The 26,132-nt window shown below is 48.0% G+C and overlaps 1 protein-coding gene across 3 annotated transcripts in view; it reads left to right on the top strand.

Moving 5' to 3' along the window:
* The window catches only part of MLH1 (mutL homolog 1), a 188,064-nt gene that overhangs the window by 149,781 nt on the left and 12,151 nt on the right, over nt 1-26,132 (top strand). For 2 of the 3 annotated variants that reach the window (XM_075316573.1, XM_075316575.1), the window contains 5 exons: nt 979-1,130; nt 9,836-9,944; nt 16,549-16,612; nt 16,757-16,921; nt 20,956-21,048. In XM_075316573.1, coding sequence (XP_075172688.1) covers nt 979-1,130; nt 9,836-9,944; nt 16,549-16,612; nt 16,757-16,921; nt 20,956-21,048 — 583 coding nt within the window. The remainder of the gene's footprint in view (nt 1-978; nt 1,131-9,835; nt 9,945-16,548; nt 16,613-16,756; nt 16,922-20,955; nt 21,049-26,132) is intronic. The other variant, XM_075316574.1, reaches the window with a different exon arrangement.

Genomic DNA, 26,132 nt, shown 5'->3' with positions numbered 1-26,132 from the left:
ATCCCAATGTCTCATGCTGCCCCATGGGAAAATTAATTGCCCACCCCTGGGTTAGGGGGATTGGAGCAAGTATGTTATACTTAGTCTCTCCCGTGTGGCTCTAACGCTACTTCCAAGGCCGCTCATTAACCTCACTGCTTCCCCCACCAGCAGTCCCTGCATCTCTGATTGGTTACAGTCAAACGTGCCTCCACCCTGTGTGACAGCATGTCTGAATGCAATCAGAAACTGCTGTGTGAATACTGACATGAAAAATTCAATAGCTATATGTGAGAATGAAATGTGAAAAATGGAACCTGCATTACTGCCATGAACATATGAACAAAGAGAATTTTAGCTACTGAATTGATCAATGCAACAGAGCCCCAACACTACGCCAAAGTATTTCTCTACGTTGGGGTCCATAGCTTGTGTGTGTCCTCTCATGCAATCAATTCAGTAGCTAAATTTCTCTTTGTTCATATGTTCATGGCAGTAATGCGGGTTCCATTTTTCACATTTCATTCTCACATATAGCTATTGAATTTGTGAATATTGTCGGCGGGTTTTCTAATTATTTTCCTGTTTCACTGTAGGTTATTATGGGGTAGAGATTCTGGCATGTGGCGGAATTACCCAGATGCTGTTGACACAACCATTTTTATGCCCATCAATCAGGGCAATTACAGTTTCTGTGTCATGATAAGAAAGGGAGGTGTGAAATCGCTCTGGTAATGGAATCTGAGTATGGAAAAAGATTCCAGCACAGACTGTCCCTTGGTAGTGGGAGTTCTTAAGTGCAAAATATGTCGTTAGTCGTAGATACCAATACAATCTAGTTCTTATTCCAAGGTGAATATCTAGCACTGTGTGGTGGGACAGAAATTGACTCCATTTTAGAGCACAAATATTCATAGTGTCCAAACCATGTGCTGTGTGATATTAAGAAAACATTCAAGTTTTCTTAATAATATAATCCTAGTTCTGATTTTTATGTAGGAAGAAGAGGCCTCGTACAGAGTCTGACGTGGAGATGGATGAAACGGAGATAGACCAGACGATGACCGCAGCCTCTGCACCAAGGAGAAGGGTTATCAATTTAACCAGCATATTGAGCTTGCAGAAAGACATTGAAGACAGAGGTCACAAAAGTAGGTGTAACATTGCTAAATACATTTTATCCGCAGCATATGTATTTGTAAACTGTGTTGTGACAAGAGGTTATGCCCACGAGGTCTTTGCACCCAGCTGGTATAATATATATATAACTTACAAAATAGATCCTAAGATTATTTAAACCAACGACTAGATGTAAAAATTAATTCAGACTCCAATTTTAATCCAGAACCTAGATCACACCCTCGATCAGAGCTGTAAAAAATAATTCAGACCCTAAAATTAGTTTAAGCCCACAATGAATTGCTACACCAGTTATGATCCCTAAATATGTATATCCTCCATAATATGTCATATATTTAACCTTCAAGTGAGATGGAAAAATTAATTCAGACTCCCCAAAACACCTGTGGGGTTCAAAAACACATATGGAGCAGCAATATTCAGAAGCAGCCGCATTTAAAAAAAAAAAAATCTGCATGGTTCTACAAAGAAATTCTATTTAATGATGAGCGAGCACTACCATGCTCGGATGTTCGGTACTCGTAACGAGCAGTCAGACGCTGGACACAGAGATGGGCGTAACTTGAGTACCCCAGTAAGGCTACATTCACACTTCCATCTTTTTGCATCAGTCACACTCAGTTGTGTGACTGATGCAACGGATGCGTTGCAGATAGTGGCAAAACTGATGTGACTGACGCTGCAAAAAACGAATCCGTTGTTGGTGGGGTTTTTTTTTGTTTTTTATTTTTATTGTTTGAAAGGGTATCCACTGATTGTTCAAAAAAGCCAGCCGCCGGGCGATCAGCTGATCATTCACAAAAGCCGGCCACCGGGCGATCAGCTGATCGTTCACAAAAGTTGGGCAATCAGCTGATCGTTCACAAAAGCCGGCCGATCATCTGATCGTTCACAAAAGCCGGCCGATTAGCTGTTCGTCCCGGCCGCTGGAACTGGTACTAAATTTACAGTCGATCAAGGTTTTTTACTGTGGGCATTCTCACAGTAAAAAAACCATCGCCGCACACAAAAAACATTGCATTGTGCGTTGCTCCCGACGGTCGGTCACTCTGACGGATCCGTTGCGGGACGGATGCAATGCCATCAGTCGCAATCCATCGGTATTAAAAGTCTATGGGGAAAAAAACGGATTCCTGCAAAATACATTGCAGGATACCGTATTTCCTCAAGGCGACGGATTGCAACTGATGCAAAAAGATGGAAGTATGAATATAGCCTATAACGGGCGTCAAAGGGGAACTCAAGTATTTTTCCGAAAGATCTTTCTTGATGTTCAAGCATGGCAGCACTCGCTTATCACTAATTATAATGTGACCAGGACACATTTTTTTAAACCAGACTTGTCACTTTGTGGCAATAACTAAGCAATGTTTCCACATATCAGTGACTTTGTGAGATTGTTTTTTTTCCCTAGCACATATTTTATGATGATGGAAAATTTAGGTCAATATGTTTTGCGTTTATTTCTAAAAATATAAATAATTTGCCAAAAATGAAAAAAACAGTAGTTTTTAATTGTCAGGGTGTCAGCTATAGTGTACAATCGACAGCCGCAGCATTTTCACCCATAGGGGATGCTATTCACTTATATCTCAGGTCAGTTTTAAGCCATATTTGTGGTCACTTAGGAGGTTAAAAATTGGACAACCCATTTATCCCTTTAATGGGATCCAATCACCAGGATTTTCATATATAACCTAAAGCCAGTGCTGTACTGGCACTATCAAGCTGAGTCTATACATACCTGTAGTGGTCAGCTCAGAGGTTTTAGGTTTTGAAATCCAAGAAAGTAAAGTTTATAAAATTCGTTGCTTGTTGAGTGACAGCAGCAAAGGAGCAGATAATATATTCATAGTTATCCCAGCCCCCTGTTAGAATTAGCATAAGCATTATACAAACGGTTCACTGTGTTGCAGGACCTTTGTGAGGTCATATCCATGTGACTTGGTATCCAGCTTTGTTGGCTGAGGCCCCGCCCCTTCTGGTCACATGGCTATGACAGGTCTTGCAAGATACCAAGTAAGTCATTTGTATAATGCTTATGCTAATTCTAACAGAGGGAGGGGATAACTATGAATATATGATCTGCTCCAGTGCAACTGTCACTCAACAAGCAGTTAATTTTATAAACTTTACTTTTTTGGATTTCAAAACCTAAACATAAGAGCTGACCACTACAGGTATGTATAGACTCAGCCTGATAGTGCCAGTACAGCACTGGCTTTAGCTTATATCCGAAAATCCTGGTGATTGGCGTGCTTTAAAGACATTTTCAGCATTGCGGTAACACACTCTGCATATGGCTTACTGTTTTCCTAAATTAATCGGCTGAGCATAATACAGTGCAATGTCGAAAAAAAAACAACATAAAAATAACTATGCACGGTGCTGTATAGCAGTCTTTGGCAGGTCTGGAAAAAAAGCTGCAAAGTATGAATGTTTATAGTTTAATTTTATCAATTAATAAAATCCAAAGTGCGTGATCAAAAGGGAAATCTAAGTCAGTATTTGGTGTAACCACTCATTACCTTCATCACAACATCAATTAATTATTAACTGAATCAGAAATATCTGTGTAGGAGGACTAAAACTGGATGAGGAACATCCAAACTGGAGCGTTTGATAAGTGGCGTGCACCCCTTCATGAATCGGTAGTGTCTGACTCCAGCACAGTCCCTCACCAAGAGCGGCATGAACAACGCTGGTCTATATGACTCGGGACCATATCTTTCATAATGGCTCCATTGACAAACAAGCCCTACCACCGCTAATGCAGAAATGACTCCAGACATTAACACAAAAATACCTAGTTGTACAACATGCTGTAACGCCATGATTATATTTAGCTTTACATGACCATTTATATATGGTCAGTGATATCATGTCTATAACCACGAGTTCTGCAGAGGTTCTTCTGTGTCAGATTATCAACATTGTATTTACCCACATCTTAGAGGTTTCCCAGAAATGTTCTATAAAATCTAATAACCAATAATAGTCCCCATCACGGCTCCAAAAGCGATTGTCACTCTGTTTTAATAGCAGGGGACATGTAGCAGTGCCTGGACTAGGAGGAAATATTTGCAATAGATTATTAATGATAAAAATGTAAGGTAATTGTAGAAATGTTGTGTACCTTCAGTGCGTCACTTCAAGCTCATAATAAAATTACAGCGTGAGTGCTGTTCATTATCTGTTTATTTATTTGGATATAGAGCAGCATAAGAGGACACTGCCCAGCCTTACTGATAATTTATTATGGGAATATTTTATACAAGATATCTGTTACAGAATAAGGAGGTGATGTTTTGTGAGCACTGGGCATAGTTTCCATCTGGCTGTCAGTGAGAGTGGTGGTAAAGTACAATTCATGAATGATCCAGTCAGAGGCGTAGCTAGGGGTTCGGCTCAGAGGGGGCGAAACTTCTCAGTGTGCCCCTAACCAGGTAACTATATTTACAACAATGGTGTTGCAGCCTAATAGCTTATGTAGACAACCGTATTTTTGGTCCAAGTGCGATCCAACAAAATATTGGATCGCATTCGGACCAATGTTATCCAATGAGGCAGTGCACATGTTCGATTTGGTGCTCGGAGTGAGTGGTATGAGAAAATAATAATTACATCATGCATACGCAGACTGGTACGGTTAAGTGTAGCGGCAGGGTCGTACTTGGCATTCATGCTGTTCTAAGTAAGCACTTATTGATCACGTACCCTACCAATAAGTCAGACTAAAGCCTCATGCAGATGTGGCCAGACGTATGCCAATCACACTCTTGTGGTCACATGACGGCCGCTCTCACCACCGGCACTGGAAAACCATGACCGTGCGCTGTGTGCATGCTATGAGGATTCACAAGTCTGCAGTCACAGTTACACAGCTACAAATCGGCTTCATATAACCAAACGGTCGACTATCATTTAAAGGGAATCTGTCATCAGGTTTTTGCCCTCTAATCTGAGAGCAGCATAATGTAGGGGCAGAGATCCTGATTTCAGCAGTGTCACTTACGGACCTGCTCAGTGCAGTTTTGATATAATTACTGATTAATCAGCAGTAAATTATCATTATAGGACTACTTCACGTGCTGCAGCTAGTCCAGCATATTCATGAGCTCTGTATAACTGCTATATCTGCAGCAGGGAAAACATTGATTTTATCAAACTGACAGCAAACAGCTCAGTAAGTGATTTATGGAATCAGGGTCTCTGTCACTACATTATGCTGCTCTCAGATGGGGAGCAAAAACCTCCTGACAGATTCCCTTTAAATGCAGCAATTGCCAGTATAAATTTTCCGTTAGATCCAGGTACTGTATTGGCGACTTCTTCTCTAATTGGTTTTGTCTCACCCCATTCTTTTTCATCTGATCCAGACGACATGATGACTTTGGACGTACACAGCTTCTTTCCACAGACTTCCATTTTCTCTGGTCTTCCACAACATATCCCAACACGATGCCCTAAAAATATGAGTGTCATTATTACACCTAAATAAAAAATATCCGCACATGCTGTGCACTAAATAACCCTTATACTGTGCACCTGACAAAATATTTCGCCCACTTTACTCCCTGACCAAAAAGTGACCCCTACACTGTCCCCCTAATGATACATGGCCTCCACATTGTGCCTCTCATATACTACAACCTCTGCACCATCCCTCCACCATGAATTATGGCCACCACACTGTCTTTCTTTATGAAAAATATGCATAAAACCATCTCCCCTCATTAACCATGTCCTATATGCTTTCCGTACAAAAAATGCACTTGTGATATGAACAATGGCCTCCACATTGCCCACACCTTCCATGCCCCTCACCACACTACCCCCTCTCCATATTCTGCTGTCTTTTAACACCGTACAGCCTTCACTATGTGCCCTCACACCGCACAGCCTTCACTATTTGCCCTCACATTGTCTGCTCCTCTCTTACTTTGCCCTCACACTGTCCTTCGTATACTGCTCCCCATAGTGTGCCCTCACACTGTCCGTCGTATACTGTTCCCCCATAGTGTGCCCTCACACTGTCCCTTGTATACTGCTCCTCTCATACTGTGTCCTCGCACTGTCCCTCGTATACTGTACCCTCACATTCTCTCTCGTATACTGCTCCTCTCATATTGTGCCCTCACACTGTCCCTCGTATACTGCTCCTCTCATACTGTGCCCTCACACTGTCCATACTGCCTCCCATAACGTGCTGTCACTCTGTATACTGAGTGAATTCTCCTTTTCCCCCTCCCACACTTTACATAAAAGTTCTTCGCATCTACAGCTCCATGGTGGAGCAGTTACCTTGTCCCTCATCTTTACCTCCTTTGTGGTGCTAGATCTCACACACCCTGCACCTCCATATCCCACAAACATCCAGCACCCCTATATCCCACACAGATCCTGCACCTCCATATCCCACATTGCACCCCAGCCTGTACCCACATATCACACACACTGAATCACCATATCTCACAGACCCTGCACCCCATATCCCACACACCCTGCATCCCTATATGTTACACAGATCCCAACTTACCCCTCTCTCAAACACCCTGAACCCTCATATTCCACACACCCTGCATCCAGGTCCGGCGTCCGCATCCGGCACACCCGGGCAAATGCCAGGGCCCTGGACAGCTGGGGGGCCCACTCACTATCTTCAGTCCTGCGGCCCCGGGCTGAGTTCCAGGGACTGCAGTGCTTGGATTGGTAGCTGCACTATCCTGCATCCTGAATAGTGCGGTTGCCGACCCTTTAATCCACACTGGCACACAGCAGTCACTGTTGAATGCTCCGTGCACCTCCTCCATTAAAGTTCATCTGTGGCCTGAGCTACCACGCGGTGTGCTCCAGTACCACAGATGAAGAGGAGGAGCCACAGCGTAGCTCCATCCAGCATCCCTCAACACATTGAGCACAGCATATGTCCTCCCACACTGTATGGTCCCTCCAGCTGAGCTAAGCTATATGTTCCACCCCCGATCTGTATGGGCCCCCTCCTGAGCTGTATGTTCCACCCAGCGATTTGTATAGGACCCCCTGTCATCTGAGCTGTATATTCCACCCCCCGATCTATATGGGCCCCCCACTCCTGAGCTGTATGGGACCGTCTCAGAGCAGTAGGTGCCCCCTCTTGAGCTGAATGGGAATGCCAGAGCCGTATGCTCTGCCACCCCAGAGCCGTGTGTTCTGCCACCCCAGAGCCGTGTGTTCTGCCACCCCAGAGCCGTGTGTTCTGCCACCCCAGAGCCGTGTGTTCTGCCACCCCAGAGCCGTGTGTTCTGCCACCCCAGAGCCGTGTGTTCTGCCACCCCAGAGCCGTGTGTTCTGCCACCCCAGAGCCGTGTGTTCTGCCACCCCAGAGCCGTGTGTTCTGCCACCCCAGAGCCGTGTGTGCTGCCACCCCAGAGCCGTGTGTGCTGCCACCCCAGAGCCGTGTGTGCTGCCACCCCAGAGCCGTGTGTGCTGCCACCCCAGAGCCGTATGCGCTCCCACCCCAGTAATGTGTATGCTCCCCAGAGTTGTACACTACACCAGTAACATCTATGCCCCCCAGGAATATGTATGTACCTCAGTAACATGTATGGCCCCCAGTAATGTCTATGCCCCCAGCCTTTCCTGTCATTTATATACTGTAGCCCTATCCCCTCCTGTGATGTATATACAGCAGTCTGTGTACTGTACACGGCCATGTCTGTTAGTGACGGCCATCACGCAGTGCGGCCTGCACATCCACATGCCCAGGAGGAGCTGGATGGAGACAAGCGGGGGAGGGGAGGAGGCTGCTGCTGGCTTCTCCATATTAATAATATCACTAATGTGCCTGTGTGTGCATGTATGATGTGTATCTATGTGTGTCCGTGTTTATGACTGTGTCTAGATTTATGTCTATTTATATGTATTTTTTTTTATTTCTCTTTAAATACCGTATGTTTCGTTTTATAACACGCACCGGATTATAAAATGTTCCCCAAATTTGGAGAGAAAAAAAATGGGATCTGTATTATAATCCGGTGGTGTCTTACCAGGGAAGAGGGGGGCTGGCAGAGGAGCAGTGGTCACAGGAGGCAGTGGCGGTGCTGGAGTATGGCGATTCTGTGAGTGGTACAGAGGGGGGCCCATATACTCACTGCATGGCTGCTCTGCTCAGCTCTGTTCGGCATGGCTCTGCTCTGTACAGCGCAGCTCTGTGCGGTGCTACTCTGTGCGGCGTGTGGTAATGCAGCGGCCATTCTGAAGATGTTGGCGATGAGGGGGTTCTTCAAATAATGGCAGCCAGAGTCCATGCGTGTGCAGATGAGAGTTTGAGCAGAGAGCGCCATCTGCGCGCGAATCAACTGTAAGCGGCATTATTTGAACAACCCCCTCACCGCCAAGATCTTTAGAATGGCTGGTGCCGCACAGAGCAGAGCCACATAAAACCGAGCCAAACAGAGCAGAGCCGCCCCGCACAGAGCAGAGCCACACAGAGCAGACCCGCCCCGCACAGAGCAGAGCCACACAGAGCAGAGCCACACAGAGCAGAGCCGCCCCGCACAGAGCAGAGCCACACAGAGCAGAGCAAAGCCACACAGAGCAGAGCCAAACAGAGCAGAGCCGCCCCGCACAGAGCAGAGCCACACAGAGCAGAGCCGCCCTGCACATAGCAGAGCCACACAGAGCAGAGCCGCCCTGCACATAGCAGAGCCACACAGAGCAGAGCCGCCCCGCACAGAGCAGAGCCACACAGAGCAGAGCCGCCCTGCACAGGGCAGAGGTGCGCCGTACAGAGCAAAGCGAGCTGCACAGAGCCAAGCCCTGCTGTGCCGCACAATGCAGAGCGAGACGCACAGTGCAGAGCCGTGCTGCCTGATGCACAGAGCAGCGCTGGCAGCACACCGCATAGCATTACCCCTGCCTCCTATGACCCCTCTCCACCCCCGGTAAGCTACATTCGGATTTTACGACGCACCCCTCATTTTCCTCCCAAATTTTTGGAAGAATAAGTGCGTCTTATAATCCGAAAAATACGGTATATATGTACGTATGCCTGTATGTGTACGTCTGTATGTGCGTGTCTACGTCAGGATGGGGCCCACTGAGACTCCTTCACCAGGGGCCCACAAAAACCTGGAGCTGACCCTACCTGCATCCCTATATGTCACACAGCCTGTACCCCAACTTATCCCTCTCTCAAACACCCTGCACCCCTTCACACTATTTTGTCACAATCTGCACCCCTCATATGCCACTCACCCTGCACCCTCTCTTTCCATCTCCTTCAGGGATCAGTATCTCCTGATGCTTGTTTTCTGACCGACACCTTTGGCTCCTCCCACTCGGTCACATGGGCACGACATCATCGCAGGTCCTATGTACACCACTAGGATGTATTGTCATCATCTGGGCAAGAGTTTCTGCTCTGCCCCTGCAGCACTCATAGCTCAGAGACTCCTGGTAGGCCCCCTCTGAGCACGGGGCCCGCGGCAACCGCCCCCTCTGCCCCCCGCTGGCTACGCTACTGGATCCAGTGCTGGGGCTCCAGCATCTTTGTATCTTTATAGTGAAATGCTTCATACAGTGCTCTACGAAGGAGGATTAGGCAGAAGTCTTTAGTGTTAGCTTTTTCTAAAAATATTTGCTTAAGCGTTTTCTATTAGCTTGTATGATGCGAACGTTCACTATTAGTTTTGTTTCTTATTTCTGCTTAACTGCACTGTGTTGTCTTCTCCAGGCCTCCAGACCATGATGCGGAATCATTCCTTTGTGGGCTGTGTAAATCCACAGTGGACACTAGCTCAGTATCAAACAAAACTTTACCTTCTAAATACCACAAAGTTAAGGTATATAACATTGTGAATTGTGCCAGTGCTTTCTAGAAATCTCTCTATAGTTCGCGTAGACCTTCAGTGGCTGTTAGCCAGCTCTCATTTGGCCGATGGCTGTTAGCTATTACTACTGACTCTCCATACACATCCACAGTCTGATTGGTAAAGCATGTATACTTTCTTCGGCGCTCCATTGGGAGACCCAGCCGATTGGGTGTATAGCTACTGCCTCCGGAGGCCACACAAAGTATTACACTAAAAAGTGTAAGGCCCCTCCCCTTCTGCATATACACCCCCCGTGGGATCACGGGCTCCTCAGTTTTATGCTTTGTGCGAAGGAGGTCAGACATCCACGCATAGCTCCACTGTTTAGTCAGCAGCAGCTGCTGACTATGTCGGATGGAAGAAAAGAGGGCCCATACTTGGGCCCCCAGCATGCTCCCTTCTCACCCCACTTTTGTCGGCGGTGTTTGTTAAGGTTGAGGTACCCATTGCGGGTACGGAGGCTGGAGCCCACATGCTGCTTTCCTTCCCCATCCCCCTGAGGGCTCTGGGTGAAGTGGGATCTTACCGGCCTCCAGGCTCTGAGGCCGGGCTCCATCCACAGACCCGGAGATCCTGCTGGAATGGAGCCGAGTATCGTCAGGGACAAGGCCCTGCAACGTTAAGGTACTCTGTGTCCCTGTACAGACCACGCACACACACACCAGCATGCTGGGTGTGTTAGTGCGCCGGGGACAACAGCGCTGCGCGCTGGGGCTATACTCACTGCAGCTTAGCTGAGTGAGTTAATGTGTGGGAAACTGCCGCGCCGGCCGCTGCTAGAAGCTGCGGCGCGGATGAGACTTGTGGTGCGCCGGGGACTTCCGCGCTGACCGTGCTTTTACGACGGCAGCGCTTATAAATCGAGTCCCCGGCTTTTGCGGCCTAGTTTCGTTTCCTTCCCGCCCCCGGGCCTGCCAGTCAGGGAAGGGGCGAGACGCTGTACAATGGTCAGCACCGAGGGCTGGAGTCTTATTTACATACTCCAGCCCCCTCACTGGGCACAGTGGGACGCCAGTTTCCCGCTCTTTGTCTGGGGCACGCCCACGGCCCGCCCCTCTTCACAGGACGCCGGCAGCCATTCCTGCATGCAGTCTAAGCTGGAGAACGGACACAGGCTCTGGGAGACCCGGTCAAGGGATTCTGGCGACCACACACCCGCTTAAGCGGGCGGTAAGCAGCACCTTGGTGCTGACCCCACTAGTGCCACAGTGTTTTGTGTACTTTATGCTTGTACCTATATTTGCACTGTACGGTCGCTTCTTGGCTATATACCCCTAGATTGCTCTGAGGATACAACAGCATGTCGTCCGCAGAAAAGCAAGGGTGCCAAGGCACAGGCTTTCTATGCCGTCTGTACCGCATGTGAGGCTGTTTTACCGGCAGGTTCCACTAACCCCCATTGGGTAGAGTCTCTGCTAGTGGTGGCCCAGAGAGAGCCACCTGTGAAACTGTCCAGAGGACAAAGTTTGCAGTTTTTTGCTGATAAAATGTCTGGGACTTTGACCAAGATTCTAGAAACTTTGCAGTCCAGGCCGGTGACTCAGACAATGGGCACTGTTGAATCAATGCCCCCCGGTCTCCCTCAGTTGGAACTAATACGTGCTCCAAGGGGGTCCCATACATCCCAGGCTGAAGGCTCTGCACGGACGACAGTCCCAGTCAGCCCAAGCGAGCTCGCTGGGAGAGACCCTCGACTTCACACACTGGTCAGGGTCTCAGCGAGAGGATTCTCTGTATGATGAGGCAGAGGTAGCTGATCAGGATCCTGATCCTGAGACCGCTTTCAATCTGGATGCTCCTAATAGTGACGCCATGGTGAATGATCTCATAGCGTCCATCAATAGACTGGTGGATATTTCTCCCTCAGCCCCTCCAGTGGAGGAGTCAGCTTCGCAGCAGGAGAAATTCCATTTCAGGTATCCCAAGCGTAAATTCAGTACTTTTTTGGGCCACTCTGACTTCAGTTCAGAGAAGCAGTCCAGAAACACCACGCTTATCCAGACAAGCGTTTCTCCACACGTCTTAAGGATACACGTTATCCCTTTCCCCCTGACGTGGTCAAGCGCTGGACCCAGTGTCCAAAGGTGGATCCCCCAATCTCCAGGCTTGCGGCTAGATCCATAGTTGCAGTGGAAGATGGGACTTCACTTAAAGATGCCATTGACAGACAGATGGACCTCTGGTTGAAATCTGTCTATGAAGCTATCGGCGTGTCGTTTGCTCCGGCATTCGCAGCCGTATGGGCACTCCAAGCTATTTCAGCTGGTCTTGCGCAGGTGGAGACTGTCACACGTACATCTGTGCCGCAGGTGGCGTCCTTAACCTCGCATATGTTTGCATTGCGACTTACGCTATTAATGCTGTCCTGGACTCTACGAGCCGTACGTCAGTGGCGTCCGCCAACTCCGTGGTTTTTACGCAGAGCCTTGTGGTTAAGGGAATGGAAGGCAGATTCTGCTTCCAAAAAGTGCTTAACCAGTTTGCCATTATCTGGTGACAGACTGTTTGGTGAGCGATTGGATGAAATCATTAAACAGTCCAAGGGTAAGGATTCTTCCTTACACCAGCCCAGATCAAACAAACCCCAACAGAGGAAAGGACAGTCGAGGTTTCGGTCCTTTCCAGGCTCGGGCAGGTCCCAGTTTTCCTCGTCCAAAAGGACTCAAAAGGCTCAGAGGGGCTCAGATTCCTGGCGGGCTCAATCACGCCCAAAGAAGGCAACCGGAGGAACCGCTACCAAGGCGGTTTCCTCATGACTTTCAGCCCTCTCTCTCCGCATCCGCGGTCGGTGGCAGACTCTCCCGCTTTGGCGACATTTAGCTGCCACAGGTCAAAAACCGGTGGGTGAGAGACATTTTGTCTCACGTGTACAGGATAGGGTTCTGTTCTCGTCCTCCGGCTCGATTCTTCAGAACTTCCCCACCTCCCGACCGAGCCGATGCTCTTCTGCAGGCAGAAGGAGTGGTAATCCCTGTTTCTCTGCAGGAACAAGGTCACGGTTTTTACTCCAATCTGGTTGTGGTGCCAAAAAAGGACGGCTCTTTCCGTTCCGTTCTGGACCTAAAACTGCTCATCAAGCACATGAAAACCAGGCGGTTCCGGATGGAATCCCTCCGCTCCGTCATTGCCTCAATGTCTCAAGGAGACTTCCTAGCATCAAGACATCAGGATGCTTATCTCCACGTGCCGATTGCTCCAGAGCACCAGCGTTTGCTACGATTCGTTATAGAAGACGAGCATCTTCAGTTCGTAGCCCTGCCCTTCGGTCTGGCGACAGCCCCACGGGTTTTCACCAAGGTCATGGCAGCAGTGGTAGCAGTCTTGCACTCTCAGGGTCACTCTGTGACCCCTTACTTGGACGATCTACTTGTCAAGGCACCCTCTCAAGAGGCATGCCAACACAGCCTGAACGTTGCGCTGGAGACTCTCCAGAGTTTCGGGTGGATCATCAACTTTTCAAAGTTAATTCTGACCCCGACCCAATCGCTGACATATCTTGGCATGGAGTTTCATACACTCTCAGCGATAGTGAAGCTTCCGCTGGACAAACAGCGTTCACTACAGACGGGGGTGCAGTCTCTCCTTCAAGGCCAGTCACACCCCTTAAGACGCCTCATGCACTTCCTAGCGAAGATGGTAGCAGCAATGGAGGCAGTCCCTTTCGCGCAGTTTCATCTGCGTCCACTGCAATGGGACATTCTCCGCCAATGGGATGGGAAGTCGACGTCCCTAGACAGGAACGTCTCCCTTTCTCAGACGGTCAAGGACTCTCTTCAGTGGTGACTTCTTCCCACCTCATTGTCAAAAGGAAAGTCCTTCCTACCCCCATCCTGGGCGGTGGTCACGACAGACGCGAGTCTGTCAGGGTGGGGAGCAGTCTTTCTCCACCACAGGGCTCAGGGTACGTGGACTCAGCAAGAGTCCACCCTTCAGATCAATGTTCTGGAAATCTGGGCAGTGTATCTTGCCCTGCAAGCCTTCCAGCAGTGGCTGGAAGGCAAACAGATCCGAATTCAGTCGGACAACTCCACAGCGGTGGCATACATCAACCACCAAGGCGGAACACGCAGTCGGCAAGCCTCCCAGGCAGTCCGGCGGATTCTGATGTGGGTGGAAGACAGAGCATCCACCATATCCGCAGTTCACATCCCGGGCGTAGAAAACTGGGAAGCAGACTTCCTCAGTCGCCAGGGTATGGACGCAGGGGAATGGTCTCTGCACCCGGACGTGTTTCAGGAAATCTGTAGCCGCTGGGGGATGCCGGACGTCGACCTAATGGCGTCTCGGCACAACAACAAGGTCCCGATTTTCATGGCGCGGTCTCACGATCTCAGAGCTCTGGCGGCAGACGCCTTAGTTCAGGATTGGTCGCAGTTCCAGCTACCCTATGTGTTTCCCCCTCTGGCACTGTTGCCCAGAGTGCTCCGCAAGATCAGCTCCGATTGCCGCCGCGCCATCCTCGTCGCCCCAGACTGGCCGAGGAGGTCGTGGTACCCGGATCTGTGGCATCTCACGGTCGGCCAACCGTGGGCACTACCAGACCGGCCAGACTTACTGTCCCAAGGGCCGTTTTTCCATCTGAATTCTACGGCCCTGAACCTGACTGTGTGGCCATTGAGTCCTGGATCCTAGCGTCTTCAGGATTATCTCAAGACGTCATTGCCACCATGAGACGGGCTAGGAAGCCGACGTCTGCCAAGATCTACCACAGGACGTGGAAGATATTCTTATCTTAGTGCTCTGCTCAGGGAGTGTCTCCCTGGCCATTTGCATTGCCTACTTTTCTTTCCTTGCTGCAATCTGGTTTGGAAAAAGGTTTGTCGCTCGGCTCCCTTAAAGGACAAGTCCCAGCGCTGTCTGTATTCTTTCAGAAGCGCCTAGCACGACTTCCTCAGGTACGCACGTTGCTGCAGGGGGTTTGTCGCATTGTCCCTCCGTACAAGAGGCCGTTAGACCCATGGGATCTGAACAGGGTACTAATTGCTCTCCAGAAGCCGTCCTTCGAGCCTATAAGGGATGTTTCACTTTCTCGACTTTCACAGAAAGTGGCCTTTCTGGTAGCGGTCACATCTCTTCGGACAGTGTCCGAGCTAGCAGCGCGGTCAGCCAAAGCTCCCTTCCTGGTGTTTCACCAAGACAAGGTAGTGCTGCGCCCGATTCCGGAGTTTCTCCCTAAGGTGGTATCCCCCTTTCATCTCAATCAGGATATCTCCTTACCTTCCTTTTGTCCTCATCCAGTTCATCGATATGAAATGGATTTGCATTTGTTGGATCTGGTGAGAGCACTCAGAATCTACATTTCCCGCACGGCGCCCCTGCGCCGCTCGGAAGCACTCTTTGTACTTGACTCTGGTCAGCGTAAAGGGTCGCAGGCTTCCAAATCCACCCTGGCTCGATGGTTCAAGGAACCAATTCTTGAAGCCTACCGTTCTGCTGGGCTTCCGGTTCCATCAGGGCTGAAGGCCCATTCTACCAGAGCCGTGGGTGCGTCCTGGGCATTACGGCACCAGGCTACGGCTCAGCAGGTGTGCCAGGCAGCTACCTGGTCGAGTCTGCACACTTTCACCAAGCATTATCAGGTGCATACCTACGCTTAGGCGGATGCCAGCCTAGGTAGAAGAGTCCTGCAGGCGGCGGTTGCCTCCATGTAGGGAAGGGCTGTTTTACGGCCCTAACTTGAGGTATTAATTTACCCACCCAGGGACTGCTTTTGGACGTCCCAATCGTCTGGGTCTCCCAATGGAGCGCCGAAGAAGAAGGGAATTTTGTTACTTACCGTAAATTCCTTTTCTTCTAGCTCCAATTGGGAGACCCAGCACCCGCCCTGTTTTCCTTCGGGATTTTTGGTTTTTTCGGGTACACATGTTGTTCATGTTGAATGGTTTCAGTTCTCCGATGTTCCTTCGGATTGAATTTGTTTAACCAGTTATTGGCTTTCCTCCTTCTTGCTTTTGCACTAAAACTGAGGAGCCCGTGATCCCACGGGGGGTGTATATGCAGAAGGGGAGGGGCCTTACACTTTTTAGTGTAATACTTTGTGTGGCCTCCGGAGGCAGTAGCTATATCGGCTGGGTCTCCCAATTGGAGCTAGAAGAAAAGGAATTTACGGTAAGTAACAAAATTCCCTTCTTTTCAGTATGGAGAAAAAAATAATTTGCTGACAGATTGCCCTGGCCTATCTGCCCTGAAAACAAAAGAATCAGGTGTTATAAATCAAAATGCCTAATCCTTCTTTCCCGAAACATCACCTATAAGTGGAGAGTTGAAGGACATAATCCATGTAGAAACTTGAACCTTTCAGAAACCTAATGGGAACTACATAACTACAAACATTTAGTTGTGTTTAATGCAATATGCAGCTTATTACAAAGACCCAAAACATCACTCTTAGTCTGAACTGGACATACTTCTGTGCAGTTTTTTTTTTCTTCCGTTGCTTTTTCTGTTTTTGTTATGGTAGCACAATATTGCTAAAACAGTTTTCCCTTCTGGCAACATTAGATTTTTCCATTAAACATATTGGTAATAATGTATTTTTTTTTTCTCTTTTTGCTATGACTCCTCTCTCCTGTAGTGAAGAACTCTTCTATCAAATTCTTATTAATGATTTTGGAAATTTTGGCATAATGAGATTATCTGTAAGTACATATTTGTCTTATTCTGTAGTTATGTAGCTAGATTTCTTTTCATTATATTAGTAATTTATTTTCTTAATATGAACTCCCTTTGTTTTTAGAAATGTGGGTAGACTATGTACTGTAATCCCTTTTACATCTGTTTAGGAGTCTGCCCCTATATATGAATTGGCTATGCTAGCTTTCGCTAGTCCTGAAAGTGGATGGACAGAAGAAGATGGCCCTAAAGATGGGCTTGCTGAATACATTGTTCAGTTCCTCCAGAAGAAATCTGAAATGTTAAAAGACTATTTCTCGCTTGAAATAGATGAGGTAAATTGTAGCTTGCGTAGAGTTGTGAGATGCCGTATTTTTCGGACCATAAAACGCACTTTTTTTCCCCCAAATGGTGGGGGAAAGTAGAGGGTGCGTCTTATGGTCTGAATATAGTGCTGCAGCCAGGAATGAGGGTGCTGCGGTGGAGCGGGTCATCGGCGGCACGAGCAGGCTGCAGCAGTGACCACGTGGGTCCGCTCATTACATATGCACGCCCATCCTCCCGCCCATCATCCCTCAGCGCTGAAGCCGACACTGACAGGTGGGCGGGATGATGGGCGGGGGGGGGCGCGCGCATGATTAACAGCCGGCCGTGATCACCCCTGGAAACTACAGCCTAGAGTGATCATGTGCAGCTATATTCACTGCCCCCCCGCGTATCATCATGGCAGTATATAGCAGGATGGGGGTATATAGCAGCCTAAGAGCATATACCAGGATGGCAGTATATATCAGGATGGGGAGCATATAGCAGTATATAGCAGGATAGCACTATATAGAAGGATGGGGGTATATAGCAGGATGCCAGTATATAGCAGGATAAGGGCATATACCAGGATGGGGTACATATACAAGGCAGAAGGATCATTACCAGGATGGGGTATGTTAGCAGAGAATTTGGGGACATTACCCCCCATAACAGTGTAGGCAGCAGATCCTCGCCCCATAACAGTGTGTCATGACCACATTTTTTGCTTAAAATTTTATTTTACGATTATCCTCCTCTAAAACCAGGGTGCGTCTTATGGTCCGGTGCGTCTTATAGTCCGAAAAATACGGTATTTACATCACCATGCCGAACTGATTTTTCTTCTTGGCAATATGCAGAAACCTTTGTTTGCAATTACAGAGGTGGGAGGTTTCCCATAGTTCTTGACCAAATTTACACACACTGCAGACAAAGATTTTGGCCCACTCCCCCTTACAGATCTTCTCAAGATCTTACAGGTTTCAAGGGTGTCACTGGGAAACATTGAGTTTCACCTGCCTCCAAAAATGTTCTATTTGGTTCACGTCTGAAGACTGGCTAGACCACTCCAGGACCTTGAAATGCTTCTTACAGAGCAACTCCTTAGTTGCAATGGCTGTGTGTTTTGGGTCATTGTCTTGCTCGAAAACCCAGCCACGGCCCATCTTCAATGCTCTTACTGAGGAAGGAGGTTATATGCCAAAATCCCGCGATACAAAACCCCATCCATCCTCCCTTCAATATGGTGCAGTCATCTTAGCCATGGTGGAGAGGTTGGAGTGTGATTGATTGTGTGGACAGATGTCTATTATACAGGTAACTAGTTCAAACATTTGCCATTAATACAGGTAATGAGTAGAGTAGGAGGGCTTCTTAAAATAAAAATAACAGGTCTGTGAGAGCCAGAATTCTTCCTGGTTGGTAGGTGATCAAATACTTATTTCATGCAATAAAATGCAAATTAATCTTTTAAAAATCATACAGTGTGATTTTCTGGATTTTTTTTCATTTTGTCTGTCACAGTTCAAGTGTACCTACGATAAAAAATTACAGACCTCTCCATTCTTTGTGTGTGGGGAAACTTGCAATATCGGCAGAGTATTTTCCCCACTGTATGTGTTTTTTACACACACACACACACACACATATATATTACAGTGACTTGCGAAAGTATTCAGCCCCCTTGAATTTTTCAACCTTTTCCCACATTTCAGGCTTCAAACATAAAGATAAAAATGTTAATGTTATGGTGAAGAATCAACAACAACTGGGACACCATTGTGAAGTTGAACAAAATTATTTTAAACTTTTGTAAAAAAATAAAAATCTGAAAAGTGGGGGGTGCAATATTATTTGTCCCCTTTACTTTCAGTGCAGTAAACTCACTCCAGAAGTTCATTGAGGATCTCTGAATGATCCAATGTTGTCCTAAATGACTAATGATGATAAATATAAGCCACCTGTGTGTAATCAAGTCTCCATATAAATACACCTGCTCTATGATAAGCTCAGTGTTCTGTTTAAAGCGCAGATAGCATCATGAAGACCAAGGAACAAAACAGGCAAGTCCGTGATAATGTTGTGGAGACGTTTAAAGCCGGATTTGGTTACAAAAAGATTTCCAAAACTTTAAATATCCCAAGAAGCACTGTGCAAGAGATCATATTGAAATGGGAGGAGTATCATACCACTGCAAATCTACGAAGACCCGCCGTCCATCCAAACTTTCATCTCAAACAAGAAGAAGACTGATCAGAGATGCAGCCACGAGGCCCATGATCACTCTGCAGAGATCTACAGCTGAGGTGGGAGAGGCTGTCCATAGGACAACAATCAGTCGTACACTGCGCAAATCTGGCCTTTATGGAAGAGTGGCAAGAAGAAAGCCATTTCTCAAAGATATCCATATAAAGTGTCATTTAAAATTTGCCACAAGCCACCTGGGAGCTACACCAAACATGTGGAAGAAGGTGCTCTGGTCAGATGAAACCAAAATCTAACTTTTTTTGGGCACAATGCCAATTGATATGATTGGTTTAAAAGCAACACAGCTCATCACCCTGAACACACCATCCCCACTGTCAAACATGGTGGTGGCAGCATCATGGTTTGGGCCTGCTTTACATCAGCAGGGACAGGGAAGATGGTTAAAATTGATGGGAAGATGGATGGAGCCAAATACAGGACCATTCTTGAAGAAAACCTGTTGGAGTCTGCAAAAGACCTGAGACTGGGACGGAGATTTGTCTTTCAACAAGACAAAAGGGGGCTTTACATGGTAGCGATATCGGTACCGATATCGCTAGCGTGCGTACCCGCCCCCATCGTTTGTGCAACACGGGCATATCGCTGCCCGTCGCACACAAAATCTCGCTCCCCCGTCACATGGCTTACCTGCCCTGCGACGTCGCTCTGGCCGACAATCCACCTCCTTTCTAAGGGGGCGGGTCGTGCGGCGTCACAGCGACGTCACACGGCAGGCGGCCAATAGAAGCAGAGGGACGGAGATGAGCGGGACGTAAACATCCCGCCCACCTCCTCCTTCCACATTACCGATGGAGGCAGGTAAGGAGATGTTCCTTGCTCCTGCGGTATCACACACAGCGATGTGTGGTGCTGCAGGAACGATGAACAACATCGCTAATGAGAGGTAAACGTTTTTTTTTAGGACGACCTCCCCGCGGCAAACTATTTTGGCCGCTTTTGCAATCGTTTTAGGTTGCACATAAGTGTCACACGCTGCGATATCGTTAATGACGCCGGATGTGCGTCACTAACGAAGTGACCCCGACGATAAAACATGAACAATATCATAGCGTGTAAAGCCCCCTAAAGATCCCAAACATAAAGCAAAATCTACAATGGAATGGTTCACAATAAACGTATCCAGGTGTTAGAATGGCTAAGTCAAAGTCCAGACCTCAATCCAATCGAGAATCTGTGGAAAGAGCTGAAAACTGCTGTTCACAAACGCTCTCCTCCAACCTCACTCAGATCAAGATGTTTGCAACGGAAGAATGGGCAAGAATTTCAGTCTCTCGATGTGCAAAACTGATAGAGACATACCCCAAGCGACTTGCAGCTGTAATCACAGGAAAAGGTGGCGCTACAAAGTATTAACTTAAAGGGGCCGAATAATATTGCACGCCCCAATTTTCAGTTTATTATTTTTTCTGAAAGTTTAAAATAAGCAATAAATATCGTTCAACTGCACAATTGTGTCCCACTTGTTGTTGATTTTTCACCATAACTTTAAAATGTTTATCTTTGTTTGAAGCCTGAAATGTGGGAAAAGGTTGAAAAAATGTGGGAAAATGTTGAAAAATTCAAAGGGGCCGAATACGAGATATAGATAGAGTATATATATATATATATATATATAAATAATCTCTATCAGTGTGTGTGTGTAATGTGTGTGTCTGTGCACCCCATCTGATTGATATAAAACCTTTTAGGTTCCTTTCAATGCTCCCAGAAATGTGGCCCATTGATTGCAAACAAGATTTGGTATTTTGCACAAACAAAAAAGTCATTTTCCTAACAAATGTATGTTTCCTCACAGGGGGGCAACGTTACAGGGATACCACTCTTGTTAGACAACTACATTCCACCGTTGGAAGGATTGCCGATGTTCATCTTACGACTGGCCACAGAGGTAATGACAATTTTAACTTTTGTGGTCTTTAGCTGCTATTAAAGCCCGCTTTACACGCTGCAATGTATCTTACAATGTGTCGGCGGGGTCACGTCGTAAGTGACGCACATCCGGCATTGTAAGTTACATTGCAGTGTGTAACTGCTACGTGCGATTGCGGTTGAACGGTAAAACGTTCATCGCACGCACGTCGTACATTCCTCATGAATTGTACGTCCGATTGTTCATCATACCCGGGGTAGCACACATTGCAGTGTGTGACACCCCGGGAACGATGAACAGATCTTACCTATGTCCTGCGGCTCCCGGCCGGTAATGCGGAAGGAAGCAGGTGGGCAGGATGTTTACGTCCCGCTCAGCTCCGCCCCTCCGCTTCTATTGGCCGGCTGCCGCGTGACGTCGATGTGACGCCGAACGTCCCTCCCACTCCAGGAAGGTAAGTATGTGTGACGGGGGTTAATCGTTTGTGCGGCACATTCAACAAATTGAACGTGCCACACATACGATGGGGGCGTTGCAAATCGCATACGATATCGTATGCGAAATTGCAACGTGTAAAGCAGGCTTTACAGAAGACTACAATAATTTCTCTAGCAGAGAAGTTACTATTTATGGTGCTCTAAATATTGTTCTGAAACTCAAGAAAATGTTGTTCAATCCTTAACTTGAAATAACACATTTTACTTTTAATTATTTTTGTTAACTTTTATAATTGCAAGGGGTTCCCGCGCTGTACCCCCGCCATCGCCGCCGGATCCCAGGCTAATCTTGTAGCTGGGACCCGGTTCTAACTGCCAGGAGCAGTGCCCATGCTGCTTCCGGCAATTTAACCCCCTAAATGCTGCGATCAATAAATACAATCGCAACATTCAGGAGGCTGGGAGAGGAATCTTATGAGGTCAGCCCAGGTCACCGCAGGGGCACCCTCCGCAGTGTGTGTGCAGGCCCGGCAGTGACGCCACAGATTAATCGGAGTTCACAATGAACTAAGATGACATCCTGATGACACCCCCGTGACAACCGCGCTACAGCTGGTGTCGTGGCAGTAATGTCACAGGATCATCGGAGTTCACAATGAACTCTGATGAACCCATGAAGTGACAGCTGCTAAACCTGCATTGGCGCAGGTGTCACGGGGGTGTCGTCAGGATGTCTTCTGAGTTCACTGTGAACTTCGTTAACATCCTTGCCTCACTGCTCGCACGCGTGCGCAGTCCCCTGCTCCTCAGTGCACTGAATAATGAATAAGTCAGAAGCAGGAGACTGCAGATTCGAAGACCACACCGCTGGATACAGGTGAATATAGAGAATCTTTTTATTACAAAGACACGTGTTTTCTCCGGTACGTGTCACACTGATGTCACACGGATTACATCAGTGTGTGGTACGTGCTGCCGGAGAAAAAACAGACATGTCTCAATGTGTGCTTGCGGGGTCACACGGTCCGTGTGAGGAACACCATAGACTGACATGGGTACGTGTGGCATCTGTGTTAAAAACAGATGTCACACGTACCTGAAACACGGACGTCAGAAACCGGCCTTAGTGTCCCATGAAGAGACTAAGTCAAAATAAAGTAAAAAGAAATGTTAAAAGTATTAAAAGAAAAATTGTGGAAATAAAAAAAAAAATATTCCAACAAATTTGTATATTTATGTATAAAAAGAACCTGAGCTATAAAACTGTCAACCTAGGTAACACCTTCAGTGAACACAGTAAAAAATGTAGTAAAAACTACGTCTTTTCATCATACACCTGTCAAAAAAAATGGAATAAAACGCGATCAAAAAGTCACATGTAAATAAACATGGTACAGCTGAAAGTCATCTTGTCCCACAAAAAACAAGCCGCCATACAGCTGCATCGGTGAAAAACTAAACTGTAGCTTTCAGAATACAGCAATGCAAAACTTTTTTTTCCTATAAAATTTTTTGGGTGTAAAAGCAGCAAAACATAAAAAAAAACTATATAAATGCCTGCAATTGTACCGACCAGAAAAATAAAACTGGTTTATCGCTTTTTATGGCACAGTAAACAACATAACAAAAAATAATTCCTGAATTTCTGTTTCTTCTTGATTTCTTCGGCGCTCCATTGGGAGACCCAGACGATTGGGTGTATAGCTACTGCCTCCGGAGGCCACACAAAGTATTACACTAAGAAGTGTAAGGCCCCTCCCCTTCTGCATATACACCCCCCGTGGGATCACGGGCTGCTTCAGTTTTATGCTTTGTGCGAAGGAGGTCAGACATCCACGCATAGCTCCACTGTTTTTAGTCAGCAGCAGCTGCTGACTATGTCGGTTGGAAGAAAAGTGGGCCCATATGGGGCCCCCAGCATGCTCCCTTCTCACCCCACTTTTGTCGGGTGTTTGTTAAGGTTGAGGTACCCATTGCGGGTACGGAGGCTGGAGCCCACATGCTGTTTTCCTTCCCCATCCCCCCTCAGGGCTCTGGGTGAAGTGGGATCTTACCGGTCTCCAGGCACTGAGACCGGGCTCCATCCACAGACCCGGAGAACCTGCTGGATATGGAGCTGGGTATCGTCAGGGACAGGGCCCTGCTACATTAAGGTACTCTGTGTCCCCGTACACATCGCGCACACACACACCAGCATTGCTGGGAGTGTTAGTGCGCCGGGGACAACAGCGCGGAGCGCTTGTGCTATTATTCACTGCAGCTTAGCTGAGTGAATTTATGTGTTAGAAACTGCCTCGCCGGCCGTTGCGGGGTGTTTTACACTGTGGCGCGGCTGGGACTTGTGGTGCGCCGGGGACTTCCGCGCTGGCCGTGCACAAGGACGGCCGCGCTTATTACTCGAGTCCCCGGCTTTGCGGCCTAGTTTTCGCTTCGTTCCCGCCCCCAGCCCTGTCAGTCAGGGGAGGGGCGGGACGCTGTACAGAAAGTCAGCGCCGAGAGCTGGAGTCTGCTTTGCATTCTCCAGCCCCCTTCACTGGACACAGTGGGACGCCAGTTTCCCGCTCTTGTCTGGGGCACGCCCACGGCCCGCCCCTCTTCACAAGACGCCGGCAGCCATTCCTGCACGCAGTCTGGGCTGGAGAAGGGAGACAAGCTCTGGGCAACCAGTCACAGGATTCGGGCGACCACACACCCGCTTTTGTGCGGGCGGTAAGCGGCACCTGAAGTGCTGACCCCACTAATGCCATTTGTATTTTATGCCTAGATGGCTAGACTACAGCAGCAAAAAGCAAGGGTGCTAGGGCACAGGCTTTCTAGGCTGCTTGTATTGCATGTGCTGAAGTGTTCATTTGCACTTTATGCTGGTATGCTATACACTGCACTGTACGGTCGCTATTCTTGGCTATATACTCCTAGATGGCTAGACAACAGCAGCAAAAAAGCAAGGGTGCTAAGGCACAGGCTTTCTATGCTGCTTGTACTGCATGTGCTGAAGTGTTCATTTGTACTTTCTGCTTGTATGCTATACATTGCACTGTACGGTCGCTATTCTTGGCTATATACTTCTAGATGGCTAGACAACAGCAGCAAAAAAGCAAGGGTGCCAAGGCACAGGCTTTCTATACTGCTTGTACTGCAGGTTCCACTGTCCCCATTGTGTGCAATGCTCCCCTGTAGCACTTGGTCAGCCGGGGTCTCTGCTAGAGGTGGCCAAAGGAACCACCTGTGAACCCTGTCCAGGGACAGGGACGGAGTTGCAGTTTTGGCTGATAGATTGTCTGTGACTGTGACTAACATCTTAGAGACTTGCAGTCCAGACGGACCATGGGCAATGTTGATACAATGCTCCCTGGCCACCCTCATTTGGAACAAATCAGTGCTCCGGGGGGGTCCCATGCATCCCAGGGCGCAGGCTCTGACAACAGTCCCAGACAGCCTAAGCGAGCTCGCTGGGAGCGGCACTCGGCTTCATCACTGGTTAGGGTCCCAGCAGGACTCTCTGTATGATGAGGCAGACGTAGCTGATCAGGACTCTGATCCTGAGACCGCTCTCAATCCGGATACACCGGATGGTGACGCCATAGTGAATGATCTTCTAGCGTCCATCAATGGAATGTTGGATATTTCTCCCTCAGCTCCTCCGGTGGAGGAGTCAGCTTCACAGCAGGAGAAATTCCTTTTTCAGTATCTCAAGCGTATATTGAGTACTTGTCCGGCCACTCTGACTTCAGAGAAGCAATCCGGAAACACCACACTTATCCAGATAAGCGTTCTCCAATCGTATTAAGGATACACGTTATCCTTTTTTCTCCATGACGTGGTCAAGCGCTGGACCCAGTGTCCAAAGGTGGATCCCCCAATCTCCAGGCTTGCCGCTAGATCCATAGTTGCAGTGGAAGATGGGTCTTCACTTAAAGATGCCATTGACAGACAGATGGTCCTCTGGTTGAATTCTGTCTATGAAGCTATCGGCGTGTCGGTTGCTCCGGCATTCGCAGCCGTACGGGCATTCCAAGCTATTTCAGCTGGTCTTGCGCACGTGGACACTGTCACATGTACATCTGTGCCGCAGATGGCGTCCTTAACCTCGCAATGTTTGCATTGCGACTTACGCTATTAATGCTGTCCTGCACTCTACGAACCGTACGTCAGTGGCGTCCGCCAACTCCGTGGTTTTACGCACCTTGTGGTTGAGGGAATGGAAAGCAGATTCTGCTTCCAAAAAAGTGCTTAACCAGTTTGCCATTATCTGGTGACAGACTGTTTGGTGAGCGATTGGATGAAATCATTAAACAGTCCAAGGGTAAGGACTCTTCCTTACACCAGCCCAGATCAAACAACACCAACAGAGGAAGGGACAGTCGAGGTTTCGGTCCTTCCCAGGCTCGGGCAGGTCCCAATTGTCCTCGTCCAAAAGGACTCAAAAGGCTCAGAGAGGCGCAGATTCCTGGCGGGCTCAATCACGCCCAAGGAAGGCAGCCGGAGGAACCGCTACCAAGGCGGTTTCCTCATGACGTTCAGCCCTCTCTCTCCGCATCCGCGGTCGGTGGCAGACTCTCCCGCTTTGGCGACATTTAGCTGCCACAGGTCAAAGACCGGTGGGTGAGAGACATTTTGTCTCACGTGTACAGGATGGAGTTCTGTTCTCGTCCTCCGTCTAGATCT

Source organism: Anomaloglossus baeobatrachus, chromosome 6, assembly GCF_048569485.1.
Source record: "Anomaloglossus baeobatrachus isolate aAnoBae1 chromosome 6, aAnoBae1.hap1, whole genome shotgun sequence".
NCBI lineage: Eukaryota > Metazoa > Chordata > Amphibia > Anura > Aromobatidae > Anomaloglossus > Anomaloglossus baeobatrachus.
The sequence above is the reverse complement of the archived record's forward strand: the minus strand, read 5'-3'. Positions and strand labels throughout refer to the sequence as shown.